At 39.6% G+C, this 16,985-nt stretch overlaps 1 protein-coding gene across 10 annotated transcripts in view; it reads left to right on the top strand.

The window, feature by feature from the left end:
• EYA1 (EYA transcriptional coactivator and phosphatase 1) overlaps positions 1-16,985 on the top strand; it is a 374,117-nt gene that overhangs the window by 314,546 nt on the left and 42,586 nt on the right. For all 10 annotated transcript variants that reach the window (XM_027561164.1, XM_027561161.1, XM_027561162.1 and 7 more), the window contains one exon: positions 11,766-11,855. In XM_027561164.1, coding sequence (XP_027416965.1) covers positions 11,766-11,855 — 90 coding nt within the window. The remainder of the gene's footprint in view (positions 1-11,765; positions 11,856-16,985) is intronic.

The following is a 16,985-nucleotide window of genomic DNA, read 5'->3' as shown; positions in this document are numbered from 1 at the left end:
GACTATAAACAATGGATTTGGGCTTTGCTTAAGTTCCTGTCCAAAAACCTAACCCTTTAATGATTAAAGGGTATAAGCTAATAGGTATAAGTGACCCACCCACAGAGATCACACTGCTTGGCTGTGCGGGTAATTGCTTTTTCCTTAAAGAGCATTTTTGGATTTCTATGGAGTTGGTGTAGTGCTCGGATACTATCTGAATGACAGTGCCCTCCGCTCCATTCCTAGATCTTCAGAGTATGGGACAACACCTCTGCTGGTTTTCTAGAATTGGGTCATTGCTCTTAGTGATAAGAAGCTTGGTTAGCATCTTTTGGGAGAACCAGTGGCATTGCTTCTGGGAGTGGTCACACTGCATGTTCCCAGTTTAACATCCACACAAATCAGCTCTACTGATATGGGGCTCTTAAAAACACAATCACCTCAAAAATATTGGCATGAGGAATTTAGGGGTGACCTTATTTTTAAAAAGCATGAACTTCGCATCCAATCTGAACACAGAATGTTCATGTACCTTTCTGTAGTAGGGACATGGTGTCCCATGTTTGGACTGATCTGCAGTTATTATTATAGTATAGAGATAGAAATACCACCACCACCACCCAGAGTAGTAGCAGCAGCAGCTTAATACTTGCTAGGCACTGTGTTCAGAACTTTAAATATATCATCAATTAAAAACCTCAAGCAAACCTGTTGTATTCCTATTTTGCTGATGTGGGACCTGAAATCCAGGGGTTAAGTAACTGAACTGCCTACCACAGAGCTAGTAAATGGTAAAGTGAGAATTTCAGTCTAGATGCTATGACTGCAAAGCGCACCGTATGACCACCATGAGAATGTACACGTCTGGTGTCCTTTATGCCTGCAGGTTGGGAGCTCGGTTATCTTAGAAAACTCCTTCCATTTATTTGACATGTAGCAAAAATGTAGTCCTGCCAGTGCCTCGTGTGGGCTAGTGTTAGACCTAGTTCAGTCAAGAGATGAACTGGATGGCATCCTCATAAGCTCTGATGAAAGGAGTTTGAATCCTTGTCATCCTAAGAGAACTCCTAGATGGAAATTTAGAAACAATGACACAGCCCTGCAGCTACAACAGTGTCTCTGTCTGGTGGTTGAGTCTTGGCAAAATCAAATTTCTGAGTTACTGTGGGTTGTGCTTCCTGAAAAGTGCATTTTTAATGATGCTTGAAGCTTATCAAATGCCCTTCATTGCTGTTCAGTCTCTTAAGTCATACATTGTTGTCTGGTGGCTAAGTTGTGTCTGACTCTTTGCAACCCCATGGACTATAGCCTTCCAGGCTTCTCTCCAGGCAAGAATACTGGAGTGGGTTGTCATTACCTTCTCCAGGGGATCTTCTCCACCCAGGAATCAAACCCGCATCTTTTAAGTATCCTGCATTGACCCGTGGATCCTTTATCCCTGAGCCGCCAGGGAAGCTCTTATCAAATGCCCTAGCTCATCTGTAAGACAAAACAAGTTGAGCCCATATCCTAGGCTTCCAATGTTCTAATATTCACATATACTTCTAAACATCCTTTTCTTTCATTTAATTCACATTATATATAATCTTTTAAAAATCAATTTCTATTGGAGGATAGTTGCTTTATAATGTTGTGTTTCTGCTGTGCAGAAAAGTAGATCATCTATACATATACCCCCTTTTTTGGATTTCCTTCCCATTTAGGCCACCACAGAGCACTGAGTTCTCTGAGACATATACATTAGTTCTTATTAGCTATCTATTTTATGCATAGTATCAATAGTGTATATACTGTCAACATGTTAATTCAAGACTGACACATGAATCTCCCTAAAAGATGAATTTAGTGGTATTTCAGCATTTCTATGCCCTGATTTTGTCTAGAGTTTCTTCTCTTCAAAGCATTTTCATCACATGAAGACCTAGTGTAAATGGCAGTGATCAGGCTGAAAAAAATCAAGGAACAGACAATAAAAGAATGACAGTGGCCAGGGATGATGCTGATGATTTGAATACAGAATGATAATAACTTTTGTCTGTGTGGGCAGTTCTGTGTTCTAGAAACAGGAGAAAAAGATCTTGAGGCTGTGGGGTTCGCTGGATAGAGGATGAGAGCAAAAGAATTGCTTTAGACTTGGACCTAACTTTTCTGTATAACATTGCTTTCTCTTCAGTAGACATAACCATCTTTGACTTACACAGAGCAACCTTGAGTAGCCTAGCATTGCAACGAGTTCCTTCACCTTATTTTCATGACTTTAAGCAGACATTTGCCATTTAAAAAAATTGAAGTATAGTTCATTTGCAATGTTATATTAGTTTCTGGTGTACAGCAAAGTGATTCATATATATATGTATATATAAATATTCATATATATTCTTTTTCAGATTATTTTCCATTATAGGTTATTACAAGATATAGACTATAGCTCCCTGTGCTATACAGTAGGTCCTTGCTATTCATCTGTTTTATATGTACTGGTGTGTATTCTTAATCCCAAAGTCCTGATTTATCCCTCCCTCCCACCCTCCTTTCCCCTTTGGTAACCATACGTTTCCTATGTCTCTGAGTCTGTATTTCTGTTTTGTAAATAAATTAATTTGTATCACTTTTTAGAATCCACATGTAAGTGATATCACATGGTATTTTTCTTTCTCTGTCTTACTTCACTTAGTATGACAGTCTCTGGGTTCATCGATGATGCTGCAAATAGCTTTATTTCTGAATACTGTCTGTACGTTTTGGCAAGGAACAGCTAGTAGAATTTCCTGGGCATAAGAACGGCAGTAAGTTTACGATGTTTCTTTGTTAAACCAGGAAAATAATAAAACATTTGATGATATTTTCTCTATTTGAGCTTCTTCACTGGACTGTTCAGTTTTTACTAGGGAACTAAGTTGCAGAGCACATGAGAATATATTTCACAAGATGTATTAACACATAACCCCTGATGAGTTTAAAAAATAAATAATTGTATGCTGTTCTTAGGCTAGTCTTATTTAGTGCATCACGTAGATAAGATAGGCTTTGTAAGCAGCTGTTTCTAAAAATGAGCTGCTCTTTAATCAGGTACAAATTATGAATGAATGTGTTTAATAGTATTTAGATAGATAGAATGATTTTGGGAGTCAAACACCCATTTTTCCTCCTAAGCCAAGTACCTAGGGTTTTTTAGTTTGTTTGTTTGTTTTTAACTGATACTGGATACTAACTAAAGATAGAATTTAATTTTTTTTTCTTAATTAGAAGTATTTGAAATACTTGCTGTTTATTGTTGTCATTCATTTACTTCTGCACCGAACTTTGGGGAAGCCCTAGGCCAGGCACTATGCATGGTCCCAAGGATGGAGGAGAAAGATACAGAGGTATGACTCTGCCACATACAAGAGCACACACAGCTGTGGTTCCCAGAAGCTGACAAGCCTGTCTGAGAGAAGTCAGGGAGGAAAACCGTGGACTGAGGAAGGGTCAGGGGGAGAAGCCCTGTGCAAGGATGCAGGATGTGGGCATGGGGGTTGAACAGAGACCTTGATGTCTTCATACTGATAACCCGAGTAGACCAGTCCAGTGAGAGAGGCTACTGCAGATAGTTATAAAGAGACATGGGCCTGGGGAAAAAGAAAATGGTGGTGAATATAAGGAAGGTATGAATTCTAGGTCCAAGCAGCAGAAGGTTGTGATTCATTTAATGTGGGGAATATGATGGGTCCAGATTGCAGCCCATTGAGTTTCAAGTACTGTGTGGTACATTGGAAGGACAGATGCTGAAGCTCTAATACTTTGGCCCCCTGATGTGAAGAGCCGATTCATTGGAAAAGACCCTTTTGCTGGGAAAAATTGAGGGCAAGAGAACAACGGGGACAACAGGACTAGACGGTTGGATGGTATCACTGACTCAGTGGGCAGCAAACTCAGGGAGATAGTGATGGACAGAGAAGCCTGGTGTGTTGCTGTTCATGGGGTCGCCAAGAGTTGGAAACAATTTAGTGATTGAACAACAACAACAGCATGGTACATAGAGTATCAGTGACCAATAGGTGATTGATACATGGGCCTACAAATGAGATCTAAGATTTACTATAGGGGAATGGGGGTGGTGGTTGAAGGTGTGAGCGTGTGGTTCTGTAGGCAGTGTAAATAGAGTGAGGAACAGATGAAAACAGTCCTAGGAACTGACATGACTTAAGGGATAGGGAATGGATAATCTGATTGTAGGAAGATGCTCAGAAAAACAATTCATGATATTACAGACATCAGAGAAGGAGAAATGTTAAGAGAAATTTGACAGGAGTGGCAAATACCACTGAGGAGTCAAATTCAGAGAAGAATGGAAACATTTGGCAACAAGTTTTACTTAAAATGAAATATTTCTTTGAAGTGGAATCAAGGTTTTAAATAATTTTTCAAAAGTGATAGAGCAAAAATGGTGTTTTAAAAACCACTCTTTCATAACTGCAGCTCTGGAATTTGTTACTGCAAAGCACAAGAAAAGTAAGATTTAGCCAAAGACATGGTGATTTTAATGTCTCAGTTTGGGTCTTAAAAAATGTGTTTTTTCCCCTTTCTTCCTCTAAATATGCCAAAATAAGCCATCAAGCTGCGACTCATTTATTAACTGTTCAATGTTAGCTTTTGTGACATTTGACTTGTATCAGGCATGTTTGGAAAATGTGAAAATAGTAAAAGATTATTATAATAGGAAGATCGAATCTAACCTTGATATGAGAACTCCAGTTGCTAGAATGTGGGATAAATCTGCGACCATGATTACCTATCTGTTCTTCCAGCTCGTTGCCTTTCAGGTGGAACACTTAGGGGGAGACAACTTTGCACCCTCACAGCTCTATTGTTGTTGTTCAGTCATGTTCAACCCTGTGACCCCATGAACTCCAGTGCTCCAGGCTCCCCTGTCCTTCACTGTCTTGTGGAGTCTGCTCAAACTCACGTCCATTGAGTCGCTGATGCCATCCAACCATCTCATCCTCTGTCACCCTCTTCTCCTCCTGCCCTCAGTCTTTCCCAGCATCACAAGCAAATCGTAACACAGTTGCAAATTAGTTTTCCTGTCTCTGAAATCAAAAGTACATGTTCTCTAGAACTCTGCTTTTCAAACTATAGACTTTAACCTGTTAACGGGCGATGAAATGGAAAATAGCAGAATACGCTCCACACAGTATGGAAAGTCTCATTTTGCCAAGCACACATTTCAGCTCTGTGTGTGTGTGTGTGTGTGTGAGAAGAGAGAGATGGTACTAGATCATAGTATATTATGATTTTTTTTTTTTTTGCTGTGGATTATTTTAAAATATTTGAGGAATACTGCTTTTGACTCGATCCCCTTCCTATTCTAAAATTCCTCCATTCCAGTTCATCATCAGACTGTTCTTTAGGTGTAGTAATGTTTCCTGGTAGTATGGTGGAGTGGCAGTATGAAAACTGTTAAGGAATGACAGCTAATAACAGAAGAGAAACGCATTAAGAGGTAAATAAGGCCAACATCTGTGTTGTATTTGACCACAAGACTGAATGAGCCTTTAAAATTTATTAGTATTCTGACTCGCCGGTCATTACTGTAATTTATGAAGAAAAGTTAGAGTATGCTATATATTCACAAACAATAGAGTAATTCTTTTGATGGTGGTATAAATAAGCAACCATATCAAGGAGAAATAATCGTTTTTTAGAAGTAATGCTACCGTGGCACATAAATTCTAGAATTGCCAATTAAATAATTGCCATGTGTCTCTTCCGCCTGGCCCCATAAAAAGATTCATTGACGTGATTATGAGATAAGTCAGTGTATTTTTATTGGCCTCAATGAGAAGGAGGACACACCTGAGTCATTTTGTTTCAGAAACAACTGTTTGAACTTTCCCTGCTGGTCCATTCTGCTCTGGGCTGTATTTGAGCATTTGGTTTTTCTAGCACGCTTATTGCTACTTGGAATTCTTGTGAGTGAGCAATTTTCCTATAAAACCAAGATTCAATAAGAGTTTTTCTTTACTCACTTGTAAACTGTTTTTAATTCTTCTACAACCTATGAAATTTCATCGATTTTAGGTGGTAGCTCAAGGGGAAGATTGATCAAGGCTAAATCATTGCACAGGAAATGTGTTTCCTTTTTTTTTTTTAACTGGAGGATAAGTGCTTTACAATGCTGTGTTAGTTTCTACTATGCAATAAAGTGAATCAGCTAACTGTATCCATATATCCCCTCCCTCTTGAGCCTCCTTCCCACGCCCATGCCACCCCTCTAGATCATCACAGAGCCCTGAGCTGAGCTCCCTGCACCATATAGCAGCTTCCCACTGGCTATCTGTTTTACACATGATGGTGTATATATGTTAATCTTACTCTCTTAATTCATCCCACCCTCCCTTCCCCCATGTACACATATCTATTCTCTATATCTGTGTCCCTATTCCTGCCTCACAAATAGGTTCATCTGATTGCACAGGAAATTTGAGGGAAGTGTTTTTATTTGTCCCTCCACACACAGCTCTTGGACACTCTGCTGGCCTATGTATTTTTCTTTTCCTGTATGCCCTCTTACAAAAACCCTGGGGTATTTGCTTTGCCCTTTTGCCAATCTCACCTCAGATTTTTGGCAATGATGTGTTTTCTGCCTCCTTTCCAGTGCCAGTCAGCTGGCAGAGAAGGCCTAGAGGGGAGGGGAATTGAGGCTAGCAGTACCATCCTGCTGTATTTCCTCAGACCTCATCTTGTCCTTCTCTGGAACTCTTGCAAAGGTAGAGCATGCAGGTACTCATGCAGGTGGGGTAGACGGGAGCTAGTGGGAGGGGTCCTGCAGGGATGGGGTTAACTCTGCCTCCCTGGCCACAGTTGACTGGCCCATGGCTGTACCCAGTGAGGCCCAGGCCCCTCCTTTCTCCCATGTGTATAAACACATATGCATCCTAAGTTGTTTCAGTCGTGTCCAACTTTTTGCAACCCTGTGGACTGTAACCCACCAGACTCCTCTGTCCATGGGATTCTCCAGGCAAGAATACTGGAGTCAGTTGCTATGCCCTCCTCCAGCAGATCTTCCCGACTCAGGGATCAACCTACATCTCCTGTAGCTCCTGAATTGCAGGTGGACTCTCTTACCACTGAGCTGCTTGGGAAGCCCCTATGATTGTGACAAATTAAAAGATGGAGGTTTTTTTAATTCTATGGGATAAAATATTCTATCCCGTATTTGCTATCTAGCCATCTGATTTATTAGATGAGAAAACTGAGGCTTAGTGAGCTAAAGACACTAAAGTAGAAAAACAAGGGTAGGGCTTGGCCCCTGGGTCTAGGTTCTTCTTCCACCACTTATTGCTATGTATCAAAGCCCATGAGAAGATGGGGCTTTAGGTTGTTGATACACTTCAGATACTTGCAGGGTAGGGGGTAAAACACAGGCAAGTCTTGAGCTTTAAAATGAAGACAGTGTGTTTAGAAGACACAAATAGAGAAAATGGGCAAGGTTTATGTTGGACAGTATTAGGAAGCAAGATTATTACTTTGCCTGGGTTTTTTGTTCTCTACTCTAAGACTCAGAGTTGGTTGATAACACATATTACACCCCAGCCAGATGGATGGGTGACATGAAGGTGTAATTTCTCTAGTCATAGTTTCTATCACTAAATGATACCTGTACATCCAAAGGTTTGCTGCGATTATAAAGTAGTAGATCAGAAATTATTGTTCTTTGGAAAAATTTTAAATGCTATAAAGGTGAAAGTTGGTATTGCTGTTAGAATGCCAATAAAAACTTGAAAAACTCACATTATATCCTTGAATACTTTCTCGACAGAATTTTTTGTTTGTTTATCACTAACTATGCAGGCTTCCCTGGTAGTTCAAATGGTAAAGAGTCTGCCTGTAGTGCAAGAGACCCATGTTTGATCCCTGGGTCAGGAAGATCCCCTAGAGAAGGAAATGGTAACCCACTCCAGTATTCTTGCCTGGAAAATCACATGGACAGAGGAGCCTGGCGGGCTACACCCCATGCGGTTGCAAAGAGTCTGACATGACTAAGTGACTTACACACAGACAGTCAGGATATTCACCGTGAACATTGTTGCTTTGTGGGTGAAATGCATTTTGAACATAGTAACACCATTAAATACCTCCACACTCCCCATCTCAATGCCGGCAGATGTCATCTGGATATAGGTTGTGTGGCACAAACCGTCTGTCACTAGTGTCAAAGGCTTGAAGTGTTGAGTAGAAGCCACCGTTGAGAATGCTGGTGCTCCCCTCTGTGGGTGGTACTGGCTGTTTGATGACTAGTGTTACAAGAATGTCAAGATCAGCCTTCTGAGTTGGTATGGTGCCAGCTGGTCAGAGTGGCCATCACTTCCTATTTTGAGTGTACTCAAAATTGGGAGGCAGGCTGAATAAATAAAAAATAACGGTAGTTATCATCTGGAGTAAAACTGTTATTTACTGTCCTTCTGAAACTTATCTATAGTGTATCTGTTTTCTGGTAGTTGTGACAGTGGTTTTAGACACTTTATGGATTATGTTGTTGATTGTGGGTGCTTAGTCATGTCCGACTGTTTGCATCCCCATGGACTGTAGCCCACCAGCTTCCTCTGTGCATGGAATTCTCCAGGCAAGAATACTGGAGTGGGTTGCCATTTCCTATTGCACGGGATCTTCCTGACCCAGGGATCAAACCCGTGTCCCTTGCATCTCCTGCATTGACAGGTGGATTCTTTACCAACTGCGCCACCTGAGAAGCCCAGGATTATGGGTTAGCAGTTCAGTCCAGTCCCTCAGTTGTGTCCGACCCTTTGCGACCTCATGGACTGCAGCACAGCAGGCTTCCCTGTCCATCACCAATTCCCGGAACTTGCTCAAACTCATGTCCGTTGAGTCGGTGATGCCATCCAACCATCTCATCCTCTGTCGTCCCCTTCTCCTTCTGCCTTCAATCTTTCACAGCATCAGGGTCTTTCTCAGGGAGTCATTTCTTCTTATCAGGAGGCCAAAGTATTGCAGTTTCAGCTTCAGCATTGGTCCTTCCAATAAATATTCAGGACTGATTTCCTTTAGGATGCACTGGCTGGATCTCCTTGTAGTCCAAGGGACTCTCAAGAATCTTCTCCAACACCACAGTTCAAAATCATCAATTCTTAAGTGCTCAGCTTTCTTTATAGTCCAACTCTCACATCCATACACGACTACTGGAAAAACCAAAGCTTTGACTAGATGGACCTTTGTTGGCAAAGTAATGTCTGCTTTTTAATATGCTGTCTAGGTTGGTCATAGCTTTTCTTCCAAGGAGCAAGCATCTTTTAATTTTAGTCACCATCTTCAGTGATTTTGGAACCCTCCCAAAATAAAGTCTCTTACTGTTTCCACTGTTTCCCCACCTATTTGCCATGAAGTGATGGGACCAGATGCCATGATCTTAGCTTTCTGAATGCTGAGCTTTAAACCAACTTTTTCACTCTCCTCTTTCACTTTCATCAAGAGGCTCTTTAGTTCTTCACTTTCTGCCATAAGGTGTCATCTGCGTATCTGAGGTTATTGATACTTCTCCCAGCAATCTTGATTCCAGCTTGTGCTTCATCCAGCCTGTCATTTCTCATGATGTACTCTGCATATAAGTTAAATAAGCAGGGTGACAATATATAGCCTTGATGTACTCATTTCCCCTTTTGGAACCAGTCTGTTGTTCCATGTCCAGTTCTAACTGTTGCTTCCTGACCTGCATACAGATTTCTCAGGAGGCAGGTCAGGTGGTCTGATATTCCCATCTCTTGAAGAATTTTCCACAGTTTATTATGAGCCACACATTCAAAGGCTTTGGCATAGTCAATAAAGCAGAAGTAGATGTTTTTCCAGAACTCTCTTGCTTTCTTGATGATCCAACCTATGTTGGCAATTTGATCTCTGGTTCCTCTACCTTTTCTAAATTTAGCTTGTACATCTGGAAGTTCATGGTTCATGTACTGTTGAAGCCTGGCTTGGAGAATTTTGAGCATTACTTTGGTTGTGTGTGAGATGAGTGCAATTGTGCGGTAGTTTGAACATTCTTTGACACTGCGTTTCTTTGGGATTGGAATGAACACTGCCCTTTCCCAGTCCTCTGGCCACAGCTGAGTTTTCCAAATTTGCTGGCATATTGAGCACAGCACTTTTACAGTATCATCTTTTAGGATCTGAAATAGCTCAACCAGAATTCCAGCACCTCCACTAGCTTTGTTCATAGTGATGCTTCCTAAGGCCCACTTGACTTCACATTCCAGGATGTCTGGCTCTAGGTGAGCGATCATACCATCATGGTCATCTGGGTCATGAAGATCTTTTTTGTATAGTTCTTCTGTGTATTCTTGCCACCTCTTCTTAATATCTTCTGCTTCTGTGAGGTCCATACCATTTCTGTCCTTTATTGAGCCCATCTTTGCATGAAATGTTCCCTTGGTATCTCTAATTTTATTGAAGAGATTTCTAGTCTTTCCTATTCTATTGTTTCCCTCTATTTCTTTGCATTGATCACTGAAGAAGGCTTTCTTATCTCTCCTTGCTATTCTTTGAAACTCTGCATTCATATAGGTATATCTTTCCCTTTCTCCTTTGCCTTTCACTTCTCTTCTTTTCTCAGGTATTTGTAAGGCCTCTGCAGACAACCATTTTGCCTTTTTGCATTTCTTTTTCTTGGGGATGGTCTTGATCCCTGCCTCCTGTACAGTGTCATGAACCTCTGTCCATAGTTCTCCAGGCACTCTGTCTTCAGATCTAATCCCTTGAATCTATTTGTCACTTCTACTGTAAAATTGTAAGGGATTTGATTTAGGTCATACCTGAATGGTGGAGTGGTTTTCCCTACTTTCTTCAATTTAAGCGTGAATTTGGCAATAAGGAGTTCATGATCTGAGCCACCATCAGCTCCTGGTCTTGTTTTTGCTGACTGTATAGAGCTTCTCCATCTTAGGCTGCAAAGAATATAATCAGTCTGATTTTGGTATTGATCATCTGGTGATGTCCATGTGTAGAGTCTTCTCCTCTGTTGTTGGAAGAGGCTGTTTGCTATGACCAGTGTGTTCTCTTGGCAAAACTCTGTCAGCCTTTGCCCTGCTTCATTTTGTACTCCAAGGACAAATTTTCCTGTTACTCCAGGTATCTCTTGATGTCCCACTTTTGCATTCCAGTCCCCTATAATGAAGAGGACATCTTTTTTGAATGTTAGTTCTAGAAGGTCTTGTAGGTCTTCATAGAACCGTTCAACTTCAGCTTCTTCAGCAGTACTGGTTGAGGCATAGACTTGGATTACTGTGGTATTGAATGGTTTGCCTTGGAAGAGAACAGAGATCATTCTGTCATTTTTGAGACTGCATCCAAGTACTGCATTTCAGACTCTTTTGTTGATTGTGAGCGCTACTCCATTTCTTCTAAGGGATTCTTGCCCACAGTAGTAAATATGAGTTATAGTGGAACATAAAAATCATGTCTTCCTGAGTCACTGATTTCCTTGCTTCTGAAACAGATGTGTGAAGGTGAATTTCCTCCACTCTATATGTCTGAGTAACCCTGGAGTTTATATTTTTTGTATTAATATAAACAGCAAGTTATTTTCTTTGTTAGGCAAAGTACCAACAACATTAGAGGCACTTTTCAAATGAAATGAGTCACTGAAGTCCAAATACAGAATAAGCCACATAATCTGACAAAGACTGGAGCGCAGGTCTGTGGCCTATTCTGATGTAAAGTCCCTCTTGATGAGACACTTTATTTCCTGTACCCTAATGTAGATATGGTCTTGACCTGTAAAATTCTTCTTTCAGGATCCACCTACTTCAGTTTCCCTTGGACTGCGAATGGAAGAAATGATTTTCAACTTGGCCGACACACATCTATTTTTTAATGATTTAGAAGTAAGTTATGATTCTTTTATATACTCATGTTGCATGTTTGGCAATGGGTGATTGGTCCTGAAATAACAGTGGAATATTATTTTTTGAACATATAATTGGAGTGATGAGGTACCGTAATTATTGAGTATATGGTAATGTGTTTTGCCTTCGTGGAATTTGTTTTGCTTTACTTTGGTTGCTGTGTTTCAGTTTGATTCTGTGGAACCATTGATATGGATTAACAGTTGATGGCAAGAATCTTTAATGTTAAACTGTGTTGATTATCAGAAATACAGATGTCTCAGTTAACAATCACTGTTGAGATGAGTTGCCTTTAGTGATCCCTGCCTGTGTTATATGTTATCCATGTCAGACTCCTATCGTATTGAGTCAGGTGCTTTTCTGTCCGGCTAGTCCAGCTGGTTGTATAACAGTTTAGTCAAGCCTCTACTCTTGGGGTTGCCAAGATTCCTTATGTCAAACTGCTGATGGTTTTATTTGTCCTTTATAGTTCGGGAGGAGATTTTTGTACAGTGGCTAGTAAAATGTGTTGTGGGCAGTGACAAACATGCCGATCTTGGTTGGAAGCATTTTTCAGAATAAAGAATATTGGTTTTCATGTCTACACTATGAGAAAATATGCCTATTTTCACTCTCTCCTTGATAGAGATAGTTGTTTATTTAAATCCTGCTATTAACCAAGCTTGTGGTAGGGCTGCCAAGAGGCATTAATCATTAGGTTGTTGTTTTGCTAGATTTTATAAATGTATGTTATTTCAGACAGGAGAAGAATCTGAAAGATTCAAATAGAACTTTTACTGATCAAAGTTAATTGGCAGCAATTGGCCTTTAAATATTTCCTGATGTTTCCCTTTTTCAAAATCAAGGAAAATGCACCTTATTTCATAGATGAGCCAAATCATTTTTAAAATGCTAGTGTGTGACAGAATTTAAATGCGGTTTGTTCAACATCTGCCCTGTATTTTGATTTCTTTTCATCTGCAATGAAACTACTCACAGACGAATTGGCAACTTCCAGTGCAATGAAATTATTTAAATGTGCTTCATTTTTCCCCCCATTCCTTTAGTGAAATATTTATTTTTACACATAGAGTAAAATGCAGATTTTTTTTTTTTTTTTTTTGGCATTTAATGTGCTTGCTTTCCTTAAGGAAATTATATGTAAGGCCTTACTATTTTTAAAGTAGAAATATTCCAAGGGGAGTGACAATTTCCTAATTGCTTTAGAAAAGCTTAACAATCATACTTATTTTCAAAAGCTGTTTCTGATTTTTGGTTGTGATTCCCTTCATAAGAGAACACCAAAAATTTCTGTATTTTATTAATACATTAAAATTCCTTTCTTGAGTTTCCTTTTGTTTCCAATGATACAGACTAGATTGATATTTTGTCTTGGATTCAGCCTTGTTACTCTTACTGATGTTAATAGGTATTAATAGCATCCATCGAGAAAAGGGAACTCTCTTACACTGTTGGTGGGAATGCAAACTAGTACAGCCACTATGGAGAACAGTGTGGAGATTCCTTAAAAAACTGGAAATAGAACTGCCTTATGATCCAGCAATCCCACTGTTGGGCATACACACTGAGGAAACCAGAAGGGAAAGAGACACGTGTACCCCAGTGTTCATCGCAGCACTGTTTATAATAGCCAGGACATGGAAGCAACCTAGATGCCCATCAGCAAATGAATGGATAAGAAATTTGTGGTACATATACACAATGGAGTATTACTCAGCCATTAAAAAGAATACATTTGAATCAGTTCTAATGAGATGGATAAAACTGGAACCTATTATACAGAGTGAAGTAAGCCAGAAAGAAAAACACCAATACAGTATACTAACACATATATATGGAATTTAGAAAGATGGTAACAATAACCCTGTGTACAAGACAGCAAAAGAAACACCGATGTATAGATCAGTCCTATGGACTCTGTTGGAGAGGGAGAGGGTGGGGAGATTTGGGAGAATAGCATTGAAACATGTATAATATCATGTGTGAAAAGAGTCGCCAGTCCAGGTTCGATGCACGGTACTGGATGCTTGGGGCTGGTGCACTGGGACGACCCAGAGGGAGGGTAGGGGAGGGAGGAGGGTTCAGGATGGGGAACACAGGAATGCGGGTATACCTGTGGCGGATTCATTTCAATATTTGGCAAAACTAATACAATATTGTAAAGTTTAAAAATAAAATAAAAGTTAAAAAAAAAGAAGAAATTAGCAGTAATTTTCTATTGTTCTTAAACTCTACCTTCTTAAAAATGCCAAAGCTAGTCTGTGCAATGCCAGAACTATGTGGTGAAAAGTGAGAAGTTAGGCAAAGTAATAACTTGGTGTAATATAAGACAGAGAAGCTTCCAAACTCAGTTTGGCTGTAATAGTCAGATTTTTATTTGTTTACTAACATTATTCACACTGAACTATACAGAGAAGGTCTGAAATAAAAGTAAATATTAAAAGTCCTAGTTTAGGTTTGTGATGGGTGTAGTTTTTTCATAAGCCTAAATTTTAAAAAAGGAGAACTAAAGATCCATAAAGATACTGAAATACCAGATTTTACTCTTGAGGACTCTTTCTTATAAGTAGGAAACAGGATAAAGGACTAATTCAACCACATGTAAAAATCAATAGTGAAAAATTATTTAAGCTTGTTAACTTTACCAAAGTTGACTTTACATTATTTTACCTGAGAATAATATAAAGGTGTCAGCAAAAGTATAAATGAAGGATTCACTTAGCCATTGCTCTAGATTTGTACAATGTTTAAAAAATAAATTGGTTCTTAAACTTATTTCAATCTTGCATTTTATATTTTTGTAATTCAACAAAGCTGAGAATGGTCACTGCAAATATTAGTTTCTTTCAAACTAAAGAGTGAAATTATTTCCTGGCAAAAATAAATGTATTAGTTTAATACTCTTTAGAAAACCAAAATTATCTCATCAGGCAAAAATGATGTGGTAATGCCTGATTTCACACTCCAGTTAGCAGTGCACTGTGGTAAGGGGCATTAATATTTTAATATATTTTAATTACATGTTTTTAGCTTTTGAAGATCTAGAGTACAAGTAATGTTAAGGAAATTAATAGTCTGTTGGTTAGCTTGACGTGTGATTTCTGAACTCTGATTGTTAACTGTGGCTTCATTTTCTGTTAAAATTTTAACTTTGTGCCAGCCTGTCTGTATAATTTGGCTAGTTTGCAGCTGTGACTTATAAAAGATGCTGAATAAAGAAATACACTGTGAGGAGCTTCCAGTGACAATTCTTAATGTTATCAAAATAGTTGCTTAAAATGTTTATTAGAATATTGGGAAATTTTAGATATGATTTTAAAGTAATTTACAAATATCTTCATTGTACTTTAAGGCATTAAAAAGTTACCTGTTTTTAGTTTTAAAAATCTTGTCATCTCGCTTACTGACAATTTTTAATAAAAGCAATCACAATTTAAATTTATTCTGTTGACACTTAAGGAAAAAAAAAAAAAGAGAAATCTTGGGTTTTTGAGCCATTAAAAATACTTGACATGTGAAAGAACTTGAGTGACAGAGAGACACAATTATCAAAGAAAATACTCTTCCAGCCCCCCACCCTGCCAGAGAAGGGTTTAGACTTGCGTGCACTCCTGGCTTTCCTATGTCCATGTCTAATGCCCTCTGTAGCATTTTACCAAAGGTCTCCATGTGCAATCCTATGATGCTTATTATGGAAAGTCATTTTTTATGAATGACAGTATAAAAATGGAGGATTTTTTTTTTTCCAGCTTCTTGAGTAAAGCCTGTCTCTTTCTGACTGAATGGAGAAAGAGCTCTTTCTGTTGGTTATTTGTTGAAAGGTGATGGGCCTTCCGAATATGATAACATTTCAGTTTAACCTGTGTTTTATTGGTTCTCCTACTGGATTTCTCCACAGTTACAGGAAGGTATTTGATCAAGATGGATATAAGTCTAAAGAAAAATAAGGCACAAGTTTATGTAAAATCTTCTCTTTCTGTCTGGTGTTAAGTAGTATCATCTCACTGACATTACGGTTGCCATCCTAACTGATTTTGTAAAAACATGGTAGCCTCTGAGACTCTTTCTCTCAGACTACAGAGATCAAGGTGGGGAAGCAGAAGTGTAACAGAAAGTGGGGTCTGGCCGCTTGCTGCTCAGAAGCCAATAAAGAGGCCAGGTTGGTCAAAAGGAAAGTTTGCTTTAATTTCAGTGCTGATAGCCAAGGGAAGGGTGGACACGTGTCCATAGGCCGACTTCTCTCCACTGACAATCGGGGGCAAGAACTTTTATAGGCTGAGGGAGGGGGCTACATGTAGAAACAGTCACTTTTGACAGTCTTCTTGAAACTGGTCATCGGTTGACTGATGCGCTTCATCTTGATTGTTTTAGATACAGTTAATCTTCAGTTCCAGGGTCAGTTTGTTTCCATTTCTTTGAGACCGGTTCTCAGAATTGTGGCAGCTTATGTCATGGCTACAGTCTGCTCATCAAGTGGTTAACTTCTTCCACCTGGTGGGAGTGTCAGTATCTCTAAGACAGCTTCAGTTCAGTTCAGTTCAGTCGCTCAGTCATGTCCGACTCTTTGCGACCCCATGAATCGCAGCACGCCAGGCCTCCCTGTCCATCACCAACTCCCGGAGTTCACCCAAACTCACGTCCATCTAGTCAGTGATGCCATCCAGCCATCTCATCCTCTGTCGTCCCCTTCTCCTCCTGCCCCCAATCCCTCCCAGCATCAGAGTCTTTTCCGATGAGTCAACTCTTTGCATGAGGTGGCCAAAGTACTAGAGTTTCAGCTTAGGCATCATTCCTTCCAAAGAACACCCAGGACTGATCTTTAGAATGGACTGGTTGGCTGTCCTTACAGTCCAAGGGACTCTCAAGAGTCTTCTCCAACACCACAGTTCAAAAGCATCAGTTCTTCGGCGCTCAGCTTTCTTCACAGTCCAACTCTCACATAAGACAACTTATAGGATATCTATAGCCTTTGAGAAGGAACTAAAGGTCCTTGACTATGCTGAATGAGTACGTTATTATTATTTAGTCTCCTTTGACTATTTGCCTTCATTTTTGTGCCTTCTCACTTCTCTGATTAAGTTTATTCTTTAGCTAGTTTTTCCCCAGGCA

Source organism: Bos indicus x Bos taurus, chromosome 14, assembly GCF_003369695.1.
Source record: "Bos indicus x Bos taurus breed Angus x Brahman F1 hybrid chromosome 14, Bos_hybrid_MaternalHap_v2.0, whole genome shotgun sequence".
Classification (NCBI taxonomy): domain Eukaryota; kingdom Metazoa; phylum Chordata; class Mammalia; order Artiodactyla; family Bovidae; genus Bos; species Bos indicus x Bos taurus.
This window is presented reverse-complemented; position numbering and strand designations above follow the sequence as displayed.